General features: G+C 34.3%; 1 protein-coding gene across 1 annotated transcript in view; it reads right to left on the reverse strand.

The window, feature by feature from the left end:
* SPEF2 (sperm flagellar 2) overlaps positions 1-20,381 on the reverse strand; it is a 61,006-nt gene that overhangs the window by 27,639 nt on the left and 12,986 nt on the right. Inside the window, exons 8-21 of the mRNA XM_065739712.1 lie at positions 20,075-20,263; positions 18,735-18,922; positions 17,056-17,224; positions 11,600-11,819; positions 10,967-11,097; positions 10,687-10,750; positions 8,834-8,907; positions 7,399-7,502; positions 6,288-6,548; positions 4,412-4,513; positions 3,550-3,704; positions 2,350-2,489; positions 618-745; positions 350-488 (exon numbers count right to left, since the gene is read on the reverse strand). Of these exons, the coding sequence (XP_065595784.1) occupies positions 350-488; positions 618-745; positions 2,350-2,489; positions 3,550-3,704; positions 4,412-4,513; positions 6,288-6,548; positions 7,399-7,502; positions 8,834-8,907; positions 10,687-10,750; positions 10,967-11,097; positions 11,600-11,819; positions 17,056-17,224; positions 18,735-18,922; positions 20,075-20,263 (2,064 nt within the window). The remainder of the gene's footprint in view (positions 1-349; positions 489-617; positions 746-2,349; positions 2,490-3,549; positions 3,705-4,411; positions 4,514-6,287; positions 6,549-7,398; positions 7,503-8,833; positions 8,908-10,686; positions 10,751-10,966; positions 11,098-11,599; positions 11,820-17,055; positions 17,225-18,734; positions 18,923-20,074; positions 20,264-20,381) is intronic.

Genomic DNA, 20,381 nt, shown 5'->3' on the forward strand with positions numbered 1-20,381 from the left:
CATACATATAAACATGTATATCAGAAATTGCCTTACTGGCAAAAAAAAAAAAAAAAAAAAAAAAAGAGGAGAAATACTTGTTCTTCAAATGCTTGTTCTATGGAGTGCCAGAATACTACAATATTCTAGGTAATTACCTAAAGAAAAAAGCAAGGCATAAGTAAGATATGCCCAAAAATACAGAGGAATAGTTGTGAAGAATCCTCTTTGTATAACTGAGAGATAAATAGTATAAGAGACAACGCAAAAATAAAAAAAAATTAGTAAATAATAATATCATGTTACCACCAAGATTGTATATAGTCAATTAATACTTTAAGACGTGCTATTTCCTCTTAAATTTACTTACAGTTACTCTTTGGTGTAGTTCTGCTTTTGTTTCCTCATCTTCCCGCAAGTCATCAGAAATTGAATTAAAATCTGATTGCCACTGGGATACAAACTCTTGCTTAAAATCTGGACGCTTTAAATAATCTTGGAAATTTTTTCTGTAAATTATGGTAAAACTAATGTTACAAGACAGACAAAATGCCAGAGGAAAAATATAAAATATGGATATTGAAATACTAATGAAATACCATATAAAATATGGATATTGAAATACTGTTTCTACTCACCTAATATCTGCTAAGTAATGTATCATAGAGTACTGTTCGTCCCTTAGGCATCTAAGTATAGTTTTGACAGTATTCACATACACATTTTCTACCACTTCCCAATAAGGTACTAAAAAATCAGGTATCTCCTGTGAATATTTTTAAAAACAACAAAATTAATACATTTCTCAGCAACTCATTTAGATGTATCATTAGCAAATTTAAGAATATTTCATGATATCATACTACTGACTTGTATCGTTACGTATTCATTTTGCTTTAGAACCATTTTCAGCTAATTATAAACACTGTTATTATGTTTTTATGATTTTTGTTGTATTATTGATATTCCACATCATAACATCATGTGGTGTAAAACCGTAACGACTGTACCAACAAACAGGTTACCTGGTGCATTTCTTTGAAAAAAATATGGCAGCATACAAAATGATTGGGAAGTTCCCCCAAAATACTGCTGATATCTGCGTTTTTTGATACATTCATAAATTTAGCAAAGAAGGATCAGTAGTTAGGCTCTACACAACTGTTTAAACTAGTAACATTTTGAAGTGACTGTCAAATGTTTCAAAAGCAAAATTTTACTAACCGACCATCAAAAAAAAGCTAAAATAGTCCATGGCAAGTGGAAAACCAACAAGTTGAGTTGCAGAATTTAGATACTCAGAAAGAGATTCATAGCATAAGCCAGTGAACTCCAGTCACAAAGTCAAAACTGGTAAATATAAGGAATAGAAATACAGAACAAAATACAAAGCATCAATAAGAATCTTTCAAATCTTTATCTCAGTTACTGCATGCAATCCCATGTCCACATCCAAAAAAGTCAGTAAAACTGGAACAGACAGGCCTAAAGGCAAAAGTCATGACTGAATATACTGAACTGTTTCTGCATGAGTAGAGCTAAACATTATGTCTGGTTTACAAAGCAACACTAAGGCAAAATGAAGAAAGGGTATGTGATAGATGCTTGTAACATCACAAATATCTTCATAGGGTGAATACAGAATTATTATTCATTGAATCTCACAATACAAGAACTTAGGATCATCCAGTGAACTAAGTAAACAGATTTGAAGCAAAGTGTTAGTATTATTATTATTTTTGCTTCACAAATAGCATAATTATAAAGGCTATATTATGCTGACTATGAAGTAAATTACTTTCAAAAAAAAGCAAATAGACAATCATTGAACAAAATCCTGTTGAGATTTACTAAAATCAAAGATGTACATTTAACTTATCTCCGGAATCCCATAACTTTCACTTTACTAGGAGATAGAAAGATGTCCTGGAGCATATTAGAGGAAAGTATCCAGGGCAAAATATCAGTGCACACTTCTGCCATTCTTACATTCTTTCTCCAGGACCAGTGGCTATCCATTGTCAAAGACAAGAACCTCAGTAGATGGGTCATGACCTAAGACCGGTAAGTAAGTCTGTGCTCATATTTCTTATATTAGAAAGCATTTTTATTTTGGCCTTTGTTTGCTATTCTTCAACACCACTGCAAGTTAATAAAAGCCAATGACAATTTTCAGGCATGTTTCTTATATATTTTGGTAGTGAAAGCTGTTTGTATTACCAGGTATTTATTATAAAGCGCTAGTACATTTTTTACTGAAAAAATATTTAAGAAAATAATGTGCAGAGAAAAAAAGTTTGGGTAGAATACGTACAAAACACTAAGACAAATGTATACTTTGATATCTAAGAATATAATGAATTAACGTACCTTGGGAAGTGGCTCATCTACATAAATACATTCATCTGTGGTTGGTTTAATCAGTGGTGGTGTCACAGAAATAGGAGAAAGGAAATCTTGAGGTGTGACTGGCAAAGCCTTTTCTTCTGGTGATTTTTCTTGTACAGACCCTGGTATACAAACATACTATTGTACCTCCATACATATTTTAAATATCAGTAAACAGGAATAAGACATCTGTGACAAATTCAGACTAACAAAATGATTCGGATTTTCATTATTTGAGTATTTAGAACATTAGAACATATGCTGATCAAATATGTGACGTCATAGTTATAAATCTGTTTCCAGTTACGTTGTATTTTGCAGGATTGTTAACTTTTTCAAAACCATCTCTGTGAGAGAAACAGTAACAAAATGATTTAGTATGATTATACAAAACATTTTTTACCAGGTAAAGCAAGGTTATTGGTATTTATACAATTCTGAGATTCATTAGAGCTATACTGATTTCAAGGACTCTACTTAATTAATGAACATTTGTAAGCACTTAATGTTTTCCATGTGAGATTCGAGAAAGAATAATGTGAAGGACACATCAAGTCTTTCTTCTAAAATTCCTGAAGAAAAGAAAATAGTTATTAAAAATTTAATCCAGGTTTACTTGATTCAACTGTTTCTTCGGGATTAACCTTTTTTCCTTTTTAAACAATTATATTGTGTGGGGTTGTATGCATGTAAGATAAGTGTATGGATTAAGAGGAAATGCAATAAGATGCATTGAGTTATCCATGTTTTTACACTTACAATAAATGAACATATGTTGAAAATTGCAAATTATCCTTCCTATTCTGTCATTACACTATCCAACACAGTGCAGATCCTAGCTGTAATAATTAAATCTGGAAGAAATGACTGAATTTAGTAATTCTTTACATTAGTGAATTTAAATATATCCAACTCACAGTTTAAAATACTTTAAAATATTTCTTCCAGTTATCCTTGTAGCTGTGTGAAATTGGTTCATATTCTGTGTAAAGGTAAAAACATGACAGCAAATTTCAAAATTCCAGTGCAGTTATCACTAACTCATAAATTCCAAAAATCTTGCAGGAATAGTGAAAATGGCTAGTGTTTCCACATAGTTTTATATTTTAATTATTAGTGTTATCTATAAAAAGCTAAGTCTTTCCTTATTGAACTGTAAAATGTAGGAAAGGAAAAACTTACTTTTCTGCTTTTTGTCAATTTCTTCGATCAGAATTTCCTTTACAGTTTTGCACATAATACTTTCTTCTGTCTCTGCATTGACTTTCACTACAGTATTTTGATGGACTGAAAGCCAGTTCTCTAATTTTGGCCATGTGTCTTGGAAGCCTGAAATTCTGCAAAAAATCATATTAATAAATGTATACCCCTAAAATAGAACTACTGAAGTAACTACAAAAAAATAAAATATTTTCCCAAAATAAACAGAAGAAAGGCCACAATATCTAACTCAACACTAAAGCAAATCCAGGCAATACTTACGAATATATTCAAGTTTACGTCCACATCAACTCACTCAGAGTAAGAAAATAGTTCTTACCCTTTCTTATCACAAGATAAGCCTATGTTTTCTTGCATCACAACAAAAATGACAACCAACAATATAATAGTATAAAATAGTTAATATTATCAAATATTTAAAAGCTAAAGGTGCTGCTCTTGATTTTTCTCTATATGTAAAATTAAATATATTATAAAAAAAATAATAGAATATATAAAACTACAAGAGCTGCTCTGATATACATAGATAGATAGACAGACAGATAGATGTAGAAATACTTTATTTTTTCAATTCATATCTGGAAAAAAATTTTCCTTGAAAAACTACCTTGGAAAAGCAAAATGTAAGAATTCCTAACTTCCAGGATTCTTTACATTGCACCAAAAGTCTAAACACCCCTTAAAGATCCAGTCAGAGAAATTCTAAAGGAAAATCTTAACATAAGGCATCCCAGTGCAATCATAGACCACATATGAACTTCAGATTAATTAGATGCCTAAACATGTGGCTGAAGTTAACTTTTTTGTACTTAATATAGCATACCTATGCAGAATCTGATCTCTTACTAAGTCTATCTTCTGTTCTACAATTTTAGCATCTGAATTTTGATTGTTGTCCTCCTGTTCCATTTGAGAGGGCTTTGATCTATCTGTTGTGTGGAAAACAGCATATATGAGCATACACTGAAAAAACAGCTGTTGTACCTAAATAAGATAATTACTTTAAAAGAAAGATTCTAGCTTTCCTTGATCTTACATCCCTTCGTTTAAAAATTTAAAAGCTTCCCAAAGGAATGGAAAGAATAGAAATAAATCAGAGAAATACAACATAGAGACGGGTAAGGACTTGGACACCTCTGTTTGAACGCTAACTCAGTTATAATGGTAACATTTCCTGCTGGACCCCTTGCAGTTATAGAAATCTGTGGTTGTAGAGATGTGATGGGTAGACTATTTCAGGCATACTCCTAGGGTTTTAAGGTGTTTCTGTTTTTTTCCAGTCTAGCCTGAATCTTCGAAGTAACTACTCCTTTCCAAAACAGCAATGCATAGATATACCACTGTATCTGAAGACAAAGTATTCTCTATCTCATATTCTCAAGATTAAAAAAAAACAAACAAACAAAAAAACAACCTCTATTGGAAATAAGCAAATCTGTATAACTTTCTGATGTTTTTATTGTTCCTTTGCCTCTTTCTATCACCACAAGACATCCTAAGAAAGAAATTCTTTTTAGGATTCCTCAGACAATATCATGTATTATCACATCTTCAAAGTTTTTTTATCACAAAAGGTCTTAAAACAAACATAAATATTAGTGTCCATACATTTATCTTGATGGTATAGTTAGCAAAACCTATATCTATTTTGTCTTGTCTTCATTCCTACCAATCCATAAAAGCTAAAGATAAACAAGGTTTAATTCAACCCATGTGCTATGCAAGTGCAGCAGTGAAAACAGTGAAGAGTAACCTCTCTATAATCAGGACAATATGGGAAATATTTGTGAAATGAACTTCTATTTTCTTAAGATGAAAGAGAGCAATGAAAAATAAGTAGTCTAGAAATAAAACAGCCACCAAAAAGCCTTTGTTGCTTTTGCTATTTTTGTCCAAAATCAACTATTTTTGGTTTTCACTGCTTAAGATAAGAAATGCAGTAATCAGTGGGAAATTAATGTTGGCATATCTCAGCAAATGAAAGTTATCACATCCTTTTATTTACCCTTTTTTGTCTCTTTCCAAATGTATCTCCTGGAGAAAAACATTATTTGGACATGCTCACACTTGGAATGAGTCATATTTCTGCATCTGCTGTTAAGTTACACTTTTCCCAACTGTTGCTTTATACAGTAGTTAACACTAGCAACTATGCTGCTTCAGCTTTGGTGAAATTTCAGGACAAAAAAAATGAACCCAAAAACACACATGAATTTGCACACCAATAATCAGCCTTTGACTGAAACAATATAAGTATTCAGGATAACATGGAAGAATTCAAGATGATAATGCAAAATTAATGGATGAGATAATGTGAGATACAAAGAAACTGAAAAATAAAGCTGCTTTGCTCCAATTCATATAATGTAAGGTTAAAACTGTTAAATACAAGTAAAACCTGAAATAATGCTTGGGATTAATGTGTTATTTATTATTAATGTATTATTCAGTCATATATTTTTAGACAAGTTAACAAAGTTAGAAGAGGTCTTACAAATCAAAGAAGAGTAAAAAAATAAAAATCCAACTTCATAATTACAAAAAAATCGACAAATATTGGTATTTTAAATTAAAATACACATTGCTAACATACTGCAAAGTACTCTCTATTCTGAAGTTCCCATATTTATAACAATCTTTATATTCCCCTTACATCAACATGTGCTTTTTACTAGCTTTGTTTAAATAAATATAGAAACTTACGCTTCAACCTAGCCACGCGTTTTAGTACTGTGGTGTCTGAAATAGCCAATAGTACAACAACGTCAAATGCAGGTAAGGAAACAGTAGGCTCATTAGACATCATAGGATTTGTAACAAGTTTGGGCTTTCCACAGTTCACATATTGTGGCTCCATTTCATCTGGATCATTCCCTGTGTAGGCTTTTTCAAATAGCTTTGCCTGATTAACTGTCATCGGAAATCCATCCAGAATCCATCCCTTCTCTGGCGGTGTTTGTCTAAAATTAAATGAAAAATGACATTTGTAGAAAAAATTGATAACATAAAATTAAACCTTAGGAAGAGCTCATCCTAATAGTCTTTCATTCTCCATTCAGTACATTAGATATTATGATGAACTCAGAATATAACAGACAGCATCATGATCAATATAGTGCAACAATGGATTTTATACCAGAAAAATGCAACAAATATAGAAATTATACCAAATATAACCAAACAAAACTTGCTTCTTGATAGAGTTTTCTAGAAGTCTGTATACAGACTCTGATCAGAGATGTAATTTTACTGTTTTCAAAAAGTGCTAACTTCTGCACTGAAGAAACAAGTAGTAAAAAACATTTTATAACATTAAAGTGCTAATGGGAGTAAATATAACTTAAATGACATTCATGTGGGAACATAAGAGCTAATTGCATATGAGGATATTTGAGACAATTTTCTATAATGTAAGGATAGACAAAAACAAGTAACTTAACTGCTGAAATATGGATGTTTAGATAATGAATCTCACATTAAACCTAGAAAAAAAATACTAGTACTTTCTGAGTAGTTGAAAACTGATACACAAAATGTAGACATTACTTACATCTAATGACTATGTGACAGTTGTTTATCTTTTTACTTCCTGCCAGCAGTGTACAATAATCCCTGAAAGATTTAAGGCTAAATTCTACTTTAAAATGAGCATTAACTAACTTCACTGATCAGTCCCACTTTCCCAGAAGCACACTCAAATATCCCAACAATGTACTGACTCATGAGAAATGGCTAAGTCTGGTCCTAAAAAAAAAAAAGACAATTACATTCTAAATAACTGAGGGGAAAAAAAACTATATAATTCCATACTTAATGGCTTCCAATAGGATGTCAACAAGTAATTCATCAGTAATACTTTTTCCTTTCTTCAACAGTTTCTGTGATGCAGCACCAAGCTGGGCACGTACAGACAGCTGTGGAAAAGTGCAGTTAAACGAACACATAAGAACCAAAAGCTCATGACTTTGACAACACTCACAGTTAAAATGAACATGATTACACAATGCTTGTTCTGAAAGCAGGGCCTCCTATTTTGTTATGCTGGTCCATGACAACAGAGGCATACAGAGGTGGTATGGCAATAGAGTTGGAACCTTCTCACCAGTATTCCATTACATTGTGTTGCCACGTGACAGATGGCAGCAGAGGGGGAGACTGACAAAATGGTACCTTGACATGGAAAGAAAGGCATGTGAAGCAAAGGTATGGAATTAAACTCCACCATGAGGAAAATAAGGCACCTAGTAACATTCACTGATGCTTGCTGTACATTTATGGAGTCCAAACAGTGTATGCAAGCACAGTGAGGCAGTGGAGGATGTTTCAGCAGTGGCAACAGCAACAGTAGGTGACCTTAAATGGTGCAGATTTTTACAAGCATGGCGTGCAGGAATTTGCTCTATTTAGTGTTATTGTGTTCTTTGTGTCCATTATTGCTTCTATGGAAATAAGTAGGAGGCATTACTTTTGGAGCAACCTATATATTTTACTTCTTCATTCTATGACTATATTTAGTCTTCATTGTGTTATTTATTCATATTTAATGTTTATTGTATGATCAATCTACTAGAAATAGTTTTAACTGATGTTAAAGAGACTTCATTCAACTGAAAACTTGTACCGAATGTCACTATACACAAGAAAAATTGCAGAAACAAGATGAAAAACAAAAGATTATGAAAGCCAAAAAAGAAAAAATTAAGTGTCCTTGTCCTAATGTTATTCTGATTTTCAGTACTCTGAGCACAGTGATGTTTTGACTTCTGACTGCTTAAGAAAATGGTCAAAGTTTTCTGTAGCAACATGTAACATCAATCAATATATAGGGATCTTATTTGAAGTACATTTCAGCCAAATAGACAAATAAATGCAGAGAGCACTGTAGATTCAATTATTTTTGAACATAAAGAAAATAAACCTTTTGATGTGTTTATTATTGGTGTGGCACCAGCAACATCCAGATCACATTTCTGCTAAGTCAGAAATTATTTAGAAAGTACCTTGTCTTACATAAATGTGAGATTAAACAAGAAGACACTTAAGTACAATTCTAGTTGTACAAATAGCTATAAATATACAGAGCAATAGATTTTTACAAAATCTCTTTTGATATTTCACACAGAAATTGCTTGCAGTAAGTTTAATAAATTAAAGGCAAATGGTGATGGAGTATCATTTTCTGTTGTTTAATGACAAGATTCTAAATAATGTTTTTACACTGTAGTAGTGAAAATGGACTACAAACCTTGGATATGTCATTCTCTTTGTGGTCTGATACAATTTCCTCATCAGATGGATGTGTTTTGACAGCATGATTATCTAAAATAGGTTCATTATAAAGTTTATCAATTCCACGTCTGTAATATTTCTTACCATAGCTAAATAATAAAAATACATGTCTTATTGTTCTCTGACCAAATCAAAACAGAAGGAATTTGCAATTCTTAGAATCATAGGATCATTGAAAAATTCAAGTTGGAAGCAACCTCTAGAGGTCAGGTTAACTTTTCAGTTAAAGCAGCATCAGCTGGAATGTCAGATGACATTACTCAAGTCTTTACCCAGTCTCGGAAATCTCCAGTGACAGAAACTACTGCTGTAGACAATCCGTTTCAGTGCTCTGAAACTCTGTGGGAAAAGATCTTTTCTTGCACATGGTCAAACCAGAACCTTTACAGGTATCTCCACAGCAAAATGAAGACTAGTGGAAACATGAGCCTGCTGCAGAATGGAACACAGGACTCAGTGGGAAAAAAAATAATATATGCAAAAAGACTGAGATACTTAATGCCTTCTCTCTCTTGGACCCTACAAGTACAACCTGCATTTAGGAATCTCAAGCCTTTGAGGTTAGCAGGGAAGACTGGAGGCCAATTGTCATAGAAGCAACTTTACAGAGTACAACTTTGACTGGAGAACAGCAAGCTCACTCTGGGCCAGAAATATGTCTTTGCAGTAAAGAAAGCTAGCAGCACCCTGGACTTTAATGTAGTAAACATTAAACAGCACTGCCATCAGAAGGTCGTACGTTCCCTATAATCAGCCCCAGTGAGACCATATATGCAATGTTGTGTCCAGCTCTGGGTTCCCCAGAGCAAGAAAGACCAGCACATCCAGCAAAAGGCCATAATGATTATTAAGGTGTTAGAATATCCAAAACACAAATTGGCTGAGAACTGGCATTGTTCCGCCTGGAGAAAGGAGTCCTGAGTGAAAACTTGTCAGTGTTTGTATAGACCTTAAGGGGGGAAGTAAAGATGGAGCCACAATTGTCTCAGTGATGCCAAGTAAAAAAAAAAAAAGGGTCAAGAAGCAATGTAACAAACTGAAACACATTGAATTTCATGTAAATGATAAAATATAAACTGTTTGGTGCATAGAAACTTGGAACAAGTTGCTCAATGAGACTGTTGAGTTTCCATCATTGAAGTTTAACACAGTGCTGAACAATATCTATTACTGAATCTGCCTTGAAAAGTGTTGGACAAGGTGACTTTCAGAGGTTACTTCCACCCTCAAACATTCTGTGACTCTGAGTTTAGTTGACTAAGCCCAGTATCAGTTCCTTTGCTATTAAGAAGTGTTGTAAAGAAAGGTAAAAGTGAGGAAAAGAGAGGGCTTGCCTTTCCTTCCTTTGAAAGGTGCTTTCAAGATGAAGCTTTCAACCTAGACCCTGTCTGTGTTTCATTTAGCTGCTTTGCAACCATGTTAGCACTTCTGACTCTGATCTACATTTGCTGACTCAACTTTCTACCTCAACCTCAGATTTACTGCATCAATAGACATCAACAGACAGAGTCTAATGCAGGTCACTGTCTTTGGATCTGATCCTTTAGTATGTTCACATTCTGTTGGTGAAGTACCTGACTTATTACTGTCACCTCATGCCTCACCTTCCTGTGTGGAGAAGAATGCTTCTGCTTCTCCCACACTCTAGGAATATGCAGAAACACAAAATTCACAACTATTCTGAAGACTCAGATGTCATGGATTATACTTCAAGTGGACAGGAGAAAGGGGAATGGTAATTTAAATGTAATAAGAATTAAATCATATGAAATTTAATTTAGATTTGTATATACATACACAAACAAATACCTTTGGTTCCATTAGTAAATGTTTCTGTTAGAAATTTCACTGATGATTCTGAGTTCTTTTGGACCTTTTATCAATTAAGAAAATAAATAGATTAGAAAGGAAACTACAGAATACAGGAAAACAAACCTGTAAATTGAAGATGAGCCTAGAAGTCTGACAAGAAAAAACTTAACTGTAAGTCTGAAATTGAGTAAGAAATCAAAACAATATGCTTTTTTCCTTATACACACTACTCTCTTTTCCATGTAAGACCAAAGCCAAAATTAACAAGAATTCCTACCTCGTTTTGTTTTGGAGAACTCTCTGCTTCCTGAGAAGTCAAGTTCTGTTCAGTTTTCATTTCATTATTAAGAAGAGCTTGGATGGCCTCCTGAACCAGAGTAGCAACAGATAGTACCTGAATATTGCAAACTAATACACACAAAAATAAGACAGCTTTGTAGTTTGAGCTGAGAATACATAGAGACTATTAATGAAATTAAAATAGTAATTGGAGGATAGCATCACTACATATGAAGGAATGCACAATTCCTTTTTTTTTTTTTACTTTTCATATAATCTGTTTCTACTGTTTCTTCTCTGCAGCCACTGCATAGTGTGCATTTACAATCTCAAAGATATCTCTTCAAGAACAAATGTCTTCAGAGAAATCAAAATAAATTTTAAATTTCTCAAGAAATTCAGAAGAAATACTCTAACAACACTATATAAGAGCTCAGTTGTTTTTAGTCTTATTTTGGAAGATAATGTATGAATGACTTGAAAGGAAGCTCAGTAAAATATCATTGCATATGAGCTTCAATGATTAGTAATGAAAAGATCTGTCCAAACTTCATTGAAAGAGACAAATTTAAGAACAATTAAACATTTTAAAGACTTCTAGGTGAAAAGTTAAACAAAATAGAACTCTTACCTTTTTCAAGAAACTTTGCACAGGTAGTTTTTCCACTGAAAAGTTTTCCCAAAATACATCCCTTGATGGGAAATGGAGGAACTACAGACGGTGAAGATCTGGGTTTTGAAGGATAGAAAATCTCCATCAGCCTATGAAGCACATGACCCAATATGTCATTATTAAGAGGAGATTTGTTCTCTCTGTCCTCTTCAGTTGGGCACCATTCCCCTGTCATATTCTGTATAAAGATAAATATATCAAACAGTTAGTCAATATACCTTGTCTTTCATCTTTCTCTATATAATTATATAAACAAATATTAAATAATCAGATATGAATGGTACTGAAATTAAAATATTTTTAAATAACAAATAAATAATTTAAATAATCACATCTGTCTTTAAAAGACAGAGCAGTTGTCCACAGGGTACTTGCCCTGACCTGCAAGTCCGGGACAGAGCGCATAATTTACCCACTGTGATCCAAGCAGAGATGGTCAGAGATGTACTCCTCCATCTGAACTGCCACAAGTCCATGGGACCAGATCCACCCAAGGGTGCTGAGGGAGCTGGCAGAGGTGATTGCTGAGCCACTTTCTGCCATCTATCAGCATTCCTGGTTATCTGGAGAGGTCCCACTAGATTGGAGGCTTGCCGATGTGACTCCCATCTACAAGAAAGGCCATAAGGAAGATCCGGGGAACTACAGGCCTGTCAGCTTGATCTATCAACCTAGACGAGGGGATTGAGTGTACCCTCAGTAAGTTTGCAGATGACACCAAGTTGGGAGGATGTGTCAATCTGCCTGAGGGTAGGGAGGCCCTTCAGAGGGATCTGGATAGGCTGAATAGCTGGGCTGAGCTCAATGGGATGAGGTTCAATAAGGCTAAGTGCCGGGCCCTGCACTTTGGCCACAATAACCCCATGCAATGCTATAGGCTTGGGGCAGAATGGCTTGAAGAGAGGAAAAGGACGTGGGGGTGTTGGTTGATGCTCGGCTTAACATGAGCCAGCAGTGTGCCCAGGTGGCCAAGAAGGCCAACAGCATCCTGGCCTGTATTAGAAATAGTGTAGCCAGCAGGAGCAGGGTGGTGATCATCCCCCTGTACTCAGCTCTGGTACGGCCGCACCTCGAGTACTGTGTTCAGTTTTGGGCCCCTCACTACACTACCCCTCACAGAAGGACATTGAGGCCCTGGAGCGTTTTCAGAGAAGGGCAACAAAACTGGTGAGGGGTCTGGAGCACAAGTCTTATAAGGAGCGGCTGAGGGAGCTGGCATTGTTTAGTCTGGAGAAGAGGAGGCTCAGAGGAGACCTTATTGCATTCTACCACTTCCTGAAGGGGGGTTATGGTGAGGAGGGGGTGGGCCTCTTCTTCCTGATAAATAATGACAGGATGAGAGGGAATGGCCACAATTTGCGCCAGGGAAGATTTAGATTAGATTTGAGGAAACATTTTTTTTCTGAAAGAGTGGTCAGGCACTGGAATGGCCTGCCGAGGGAGGTGGTTGAGGCACCATCCCTAGTGCCGTTCAAGAAGCGTTTAGATGAGGTGCTAAGGGATTTGATTCAGTAGTTCAGTGGGTAGGGATGGTGATAGGAGGAGGATGGTTGGACTAGATGATCTTGTAGGTCCTTTCCAACCTTATGAACCTATGAAATTAGAACCTTGTTAAAAGATGTAATTGACATAATCATTAGCTCTTACTGCTATTCACTAAGAACTAACTGAGTGATAAGTACTCCTACAATAATTTTTACAGATGTCTAGAATCATTTTTTAAAATCCCATAAACACAAAAAGTCATTTCACTAATACAACAGAATGAATAAGCTACACCCTTTTGGAATATAAGCCCATTATCCTAGCATTCAGCACTCTAACAAATGGACAGTATTATTGCTCAGTATCACATTCTTATCTTTGAAAATTTGTACAAAGTCTTAAAATACATTTATCTGCCTAATACACATTCAATACTGAAAATAAATCAAAAACAATACCCAACAAGACAGAGTCACAAGAACGTTACATGAAATACTAGAAGCTACCAGTTGAGTTAAAAGCGTGTAGCTTTTACTGACAATTGCAGTTGGACAAAGATGAGAACAGAAGGATATAGTCAGAAAAATTGAACACCTCTTTGGCCATGATATTATTGCATATATCCTGTAACATTAGGAAAGTACTATGAAGAAAATGTGCTGTTACTACTATAACAAGAATGTTTTAGTATGCAGGAAAATAGTAGCTCTGTTTCAGTTATTCTTTAATGGCATGACTGTAGACAGCTGCTTGCTAAATGTGTGGATTATTAATACTCCCGATTAGATTCTGGCTTGTTGGCTTATTTAGGGTGCACAATAAAGGGTTAAGAAACAAATTCAAATATACTTGTAAGGGAATTTCAACCTCCTTTTTTTTTTTTTTAAGAAAAAAAAGAGGAAAGAAATTCACAATTACGGTAGTTTAGAACAGCTACAGGTCACACAGCAAGCATCATCCTTGGAAAGCTTTGATTGCTGACCAGAAATTGCACTAAGCAACCTATTCAGAAGTCAGGTCCACTTTAAGCAAGAGGTTGAACTACATGACCACCAAATCCCTTTCAGTCTAAGCTATTCTTTCATTCTATAAATTAAATAATTAACTACCATGAACAGCAACATATACTTTCATTCAAAGTTCTACTGAAATATAATATTATGCATATTCATTTTCTGGGTAGAATATGTATTTTTTCTGAACTTGTAATCATAAGTTATACGTTGTCGTAGCATATATTCTACTGGCAATTTACTTTGAACACATATGCATTAGGTAAACTAATATCATGTAACTTACTCTAAATGAAAATATGACCTATGTATAATCAGTTAAAACCAGAAAAAATATTTCTGAGCCGTAAAATATCTTCTTAAAACATTTCAGTCAGTGTATTGCTTAATAAGTTGTGGAAAAGATCAGTTTAAAAAGAAATCAAACCCTTGTTCTATCTGAACTATTTTCCTTAAAAATTATGAGATGGATCAATTGTTTTTTAATTCTATCCAACCTGTAGTACAAATGAATTCTAAATAGGGTGGGTTTCTTATTTGAAGTACTCACCCTTCAAATTTTTTGCTTTTTTATCAGAAGATTGCTGGATCATACCTGTCCTTAGTTAAACTAGCTTACCTGCCAGAAACAAGTTTTCAGGTATCCAGGCCAGAGTTACCTAATTCCTGGTCAACACTCTCAAAGAAACCTGGAAATTACTTGATATTTTGTGTAATGCCTACTGTTATGTCTGGCGGGGTATTTTTTATGAATTGTATTTATTTATCAAGTGATTAGCCATCACTGATGTCGTGGCAGTTTCCAAATATTTCCACACTTGTTCTAATGTGGAATGCACAACAGACTGATAGAGCGTACTTTTGTTCTTCTGTTTTATCAAATATGTTTCTTTAATTCAGCATTCTAAATAAAAACTTATTATTCTTAAGACATGCCAGGTTGCCAATGTTGGGCTTTAATCTGAGGTGAAGAAATTATCATAAACATTGCTGTCATGGTTTTGTGGTTTTTGTTGCGCTGTTGATATTCCTTCCACATCATAACATCATGTAGTGCATTTGGAGTCCAGCTCCGTGGATCGATAGTTCTGGGTATACCTGTCTCAGAAGAGAGGAAGAACTACATTTCCCAGAGGACTGTGCGATGCTTTGCATTTTTATGTGTTCACGCTCAGAGGGAAAGATAAAAACTGTCTGCGGTCATGGGACACTCTCTTTCCTTTGGGATGGACTCAGCAGCGGGTGCTCACTGCCATCCGCCTTCAGCGTTAGCGTAAGGCCTTCGGTTTATCGGACACTCTCTCTTGCTCATTTTATTTGATTCATTTGCCTCAATTCCGAGTATATTGTATTATACTGTGTTACTTTGCTTTCTGATATCTTATTTAGTAAATCAGCTTTCCTCCTCAGATCATTGCTGCTGTTTTGTTCCAAGGCCCATCTCCCTTCTCTTTTTTTTCCCTTTCCCCCTTCCCTTTCCCCAGGGTGTGGGCCTGTGAGTCCCCCGCCTCAATTGTCAAGGTACCGGGTCAACCCATCCCGCAGACCGGTGACAACTGCCAGAATGTCCAGCCAATGCACTTTCATCAAGACAGAATACTGTGGAGGTATTAACTGTCCACTTAGGTTTTCAGGTGACTTGAGTGTGGATTGGTGCTAACCATTTAACACAAATCACAAGGTATCATCTTTTGGTGAATACACATTCAGAAATGCGTAAGACTAATAACATCTGGGAAAAAAATAAGTACATGAATGTACGTTTGAAATAGACTGGTACTGAAAGAGACTTTAAATGTGTTAATAAATGTTTAACACTGTCAGTGGCCTTATATTGAAAGACTACTGAGATTCTGCAATAAAAATGATAATACAACTAAAAAAAATCAACATTCTTTCTTTCCCTGCTTTTTTTTTTTCCCACACCCAAAGAGACTGAATATGAAGGTATAATATGTGAGTTGATATGGTATAAACAAGTAGCTTATAATTAATAAGAAAAACATTTTAACCAAAGATATTCAGCTGTAAGGCATTTACCACAATCTCTAACAAAAATTCAGACTCATTGCAAAAAAAAAGTGTATCAGCTGGTTCAGGGAGTGGGTAACAGCAACAACATCCCATGATTATAGTTTCCCAAAAAGTCAAAAGAGAAGTATATTTGGATTACAGTTAAACAGATTTTTGGAAAATACTGGTGGTATGTTTTTTTTTTCCCCAAAGAAACCATCAGTAGTAATGTAATTTGGACAATATTATACAATAGTTTTTAATTATAACAGGGCAATATTCACCCTTCAATTTTCACTTCTGAAATTAAAAAAAATACATCTAACATGAAGTTGAAGAAAAGTTTTAAGGTATTTTGTATTCTAACAGAAGATTTACCAAAATATTAGCCATTTAAATCAATTTTTATAAAAGTTGCCATCTGAGAATAGATCACCGAAAACCAGTAATTCCTGTTAAAAAACTTTTATTCAAGATTACTGGAATTAAGAGTAACAGGTTTTATAACAGACAATGTATTTCTTACTACCTGTTTTTGCTTTCTTTCTCCCCCTGCATTTTCTAATGTGATAGCAGCAATCACACTTTCAAATTCCATTAGCTAAAATTGATTGCACTGCAATTTCCTTGCTTATCTTACACACTCAGTAAGTAAATACAAGTAATGTTATACATAAGCATTAAATTTTAAATGTTTTTAAATTGTAGCAGCTCTCTTTTGCTAACATACAGGATAGCCGTATATTTCCAATAGAACTTCATGTAGTGAAAAGAAAATGCATGTCAAATTCTGATGTCATAAATTAATGAAAGAACAAAACTGTAACATTACAACAACTTTTTTTACAATTATGAAGAGTCAAGGTATACTGTATTCCATTATGGCCTATCAGTTTCATGTACCTTGTAGTCACTATAATCTTTTTCATCTAACAGATCCATTTTACTCAACTCTTCAAGTTCTTCTGGGCTTGGTTCACTTGGCAAAGGTTTAATTGAGGCCTTTTCATATATTGATTTTCCATTAAAAAATAATTCCTTCCAATCAGAGATCAGTTTTAATGGAACTTTGCTGCAGTGGGAAACAAACAAACAAACAAAACTGAAGGCGTTCCAAAACAAAAATTAAAGTAGTTAAACATCTGAGAACAGTTACTAACAAGAATCACAATCATGAAATAGGAATATGATAAACTAGATAAAGTTTATAATGTTTTCTGTAATTACTACAGCTTTTTAGGGGGAAACTGTAAAAATACTTACCATGGTAGCTTACTTATATGACAACATTACGTTACTAAGTGTGTCATCATATGGTATTTAGCTAGCAGAGCTGTGTTATAACACTTTTGCTGTACCTAAATTAACTGCTCCAAAATGCTATTCTCTTCTGTGGGGTAAATCGTCCCCTCACCAAAAACCTATACAATTTTTTTTTTCTGGAAGCTAAAATTCATTCAGAATCGTATGAATAGTTAAAATCTTTATTTTTCTTTGCAAAGGGAAAATATTCATATGAAACAAGACAAACTGACAAATAGCATGCAGTAAAAAGTAATTAAAAAATTATTGCTATTTCTAAATGCAAACACAATACTGGCATTTTAGATGCTAAATCCTATAAACAACTGTTTAAATGTGACAAATGCTCAATATGTTCTATTTTGAATAGAATTCGAGTTTCCTTCTTTTTTAGTAATTACTGTAGATGTATAATAAAGCTTTAAATAACCTATTTGTGTTTAAAAATAACCTATTCGATTAAAATAATCGAATACATTCCATATGCACCATGCACAATGAAGTGCACAGAAACATTAACAAAACACACAAGTAGTGGCAGTAAACAGAGATATAAACTTAACACGCATATTTTGAAAAAATATTTCAGATATTTATATATTCTTTTTAGTACCAAAAGCAAATGTGACAAGCAAATGTTGACAACTAGCCTTCACTGGAGTAATGACTGTGTCACAAAAGGAATTCACACTATCTAGAGTGACTATTTCATCAAGTACTTACTGGGCCTAAATTTGGATAATTTCCATGAACTATAAACATATATAGTTCACAATACTACAACAGAGCCATGTGGAGGCTGCTTGTAGGACTCAGAATATTTTGGACTGAGCTGCTACTTTTAAAACAGCCCAGGTAGGCTGATGTATATTATGCAATTCATTCTGTTTACATAACATTGGGTAAGCATTCAGCCAGTGGAGCAACTTACTATGAGATTAGCACTTTTCAGCTTTTAACTTATAAAAAAGGAATTTCTTCATGTAAAAGGAAGTCAGTAGTTCCACAACTCATAGGAAATGAGGGCTCACTAGCTCAAGGATTCAAGTTAGTTGAATTTTCAAGGAATCAGGGCTTTAGCACTAATTTGCTCTGTATTACACATCAGTGAATCCTCACATGAAAGGAGTATAATCTTTTTCTCACATTAAGTAATTCAAGCTGTCATTCAAGATTTCTGAGTATCCACATGAAACATTACCAGTGCTTAAAACAGTATGAATCATTAATTCTAACAGCTACCTAACACGTTAGTTTTGCCTAACAGCTACCATACTCACCTGTTTGTCAATACTCGATATTCTCCTAGTTTTGTTGACAAATCCACAATTTGGTCAATCACATCCCAACATAGAGAATAATGCTTTTTATAACGAGCCTGAGCTCTTTCAACTGCCATTTTCTCATAAAGCTCTCTTTCCTTGACAATTTGTTCCTCACAATCAATTTTCTTTTGTTTTGCAAGAGCCTAGAATTTTTTAAAGAGTATATTGATATTGCAAGGAAAATCAAACTGCAAAAATGCACCATCCTAGATAAGAAAATAAACTTGCTCAGTTAAGGTAAAAAATGAAAACAGATCCTTACCAGAGATGAGACACTGAACATTAACATACAATTAAATATAAAAACTTCTATTTGTTATGTAAGTATTAGTCTTTTTACATTCTAACTAGGAAAACATAATGAAATTAGGGAAGTGTGTTACTTCTTTCATGATATACATTAAGATCATACTCAGATTTTAGGGGATAGAGAAACATGACAAGATGGTGTCTACTCTTCCTAAGAAACAACATAGATGAGTTAGTACAGGCTGAGTTTCACTGAAAACCATGCGGAATACTTAGAACATGTGACAAGCAGTTTAATTTAACAGATTCTGATCTGCAAAACATTTGAGATTATTGGTACCATTTAACCATTGAGAAAGATTTTTTTGTGCTGGTAGAAAATTATCAGTAATGCCTGTGATGGTGTACTTCTTTTGGCCAAGTACGTCCTTCAAGAAACACAGTAGATTCTGAATACATAGGAGCCCAGATGGATTGAAGGATTTAAAACTGGTAATTGGTTTTGGTAGGATCAAAGTAGCATTCCTACACATTATGATCTGCTAGGGCCACAGTACTTGGGAGTTTGTCACAGGATTATGAATTCTCCTTTATTATTATTATTTATCAACTCCAAGCCCAAAGGTAGAAATGAGCACTCATAAATGAAATTCTTTATTACCATCACTTGTCACAAAAGGATGTTACCAGATTACATTAAAGGAAATGCAATACATAATTCCTGAGACCAGTTTTGCTGTCGATTTGTCATTTCTGCCACTTCTGTAATATTGCCTCTTTGAAACTCTTTCAATCTCAGCACATAGAAATGTTGTCCTAAAGGTTAAAATTACTTCATAAGAAAAGATCGCAATTAAATGTTAAATTGCTCACTTCCAACCACTATGAACTTTGCAGTAACTTTAAACATAGTTGAAAGTGATGTATTAATCATCAGGTCACCCTGTCCCTAGAGAAAAACTAAATTCTAACAGCTGACAATGCAAATTCCACAGCTAGGTACTGTAAATCTCCCATAGTGACCCAGGGAATAAATCACTATTTACCGCCTCTCTGTCAAGAGCTTCCTGGAAATCTTTGAGTCGTCTTTCTTCATATTGTTTTTGCCTGAAAATTCTATTTTGTTTTAACACCTCTTTCTCATGTCGAACATGCATGAGTTGAACAGCAATCCTCCGCTCCTGTTGAGATTGTCTCATTAGCCTGTAAATAAGCTGCTCCTCCTGGTAAATCTCCTAGAATACATATTTATAAAAAACAGCATTAAGAACAGGTTACAAATTATTTCATGCACAAGTCATCACTATCTCATAGGAAAGTCACCCTTACGGTGAGGGTGACGGAGCACTGGCA

Source organism: Cyrtonyx montezumae, unplaced genomic scaffold, assembly GCF_038088225.1.
Source record: "Cyrtonyx montezumae isolate F1298 unplaced genomic scaffold, pur_monq_1.0 scaffold_25, whole genome shotgun sequence".
In the NCBI taxonomy this organism is placed as follows: domain Eukaryota; kingdom Metazoa; phylum Chordata; class Aves; order Galliformes; family Odontophoridae; genus Cyrtonyx; species Cyrtonyx montezumae.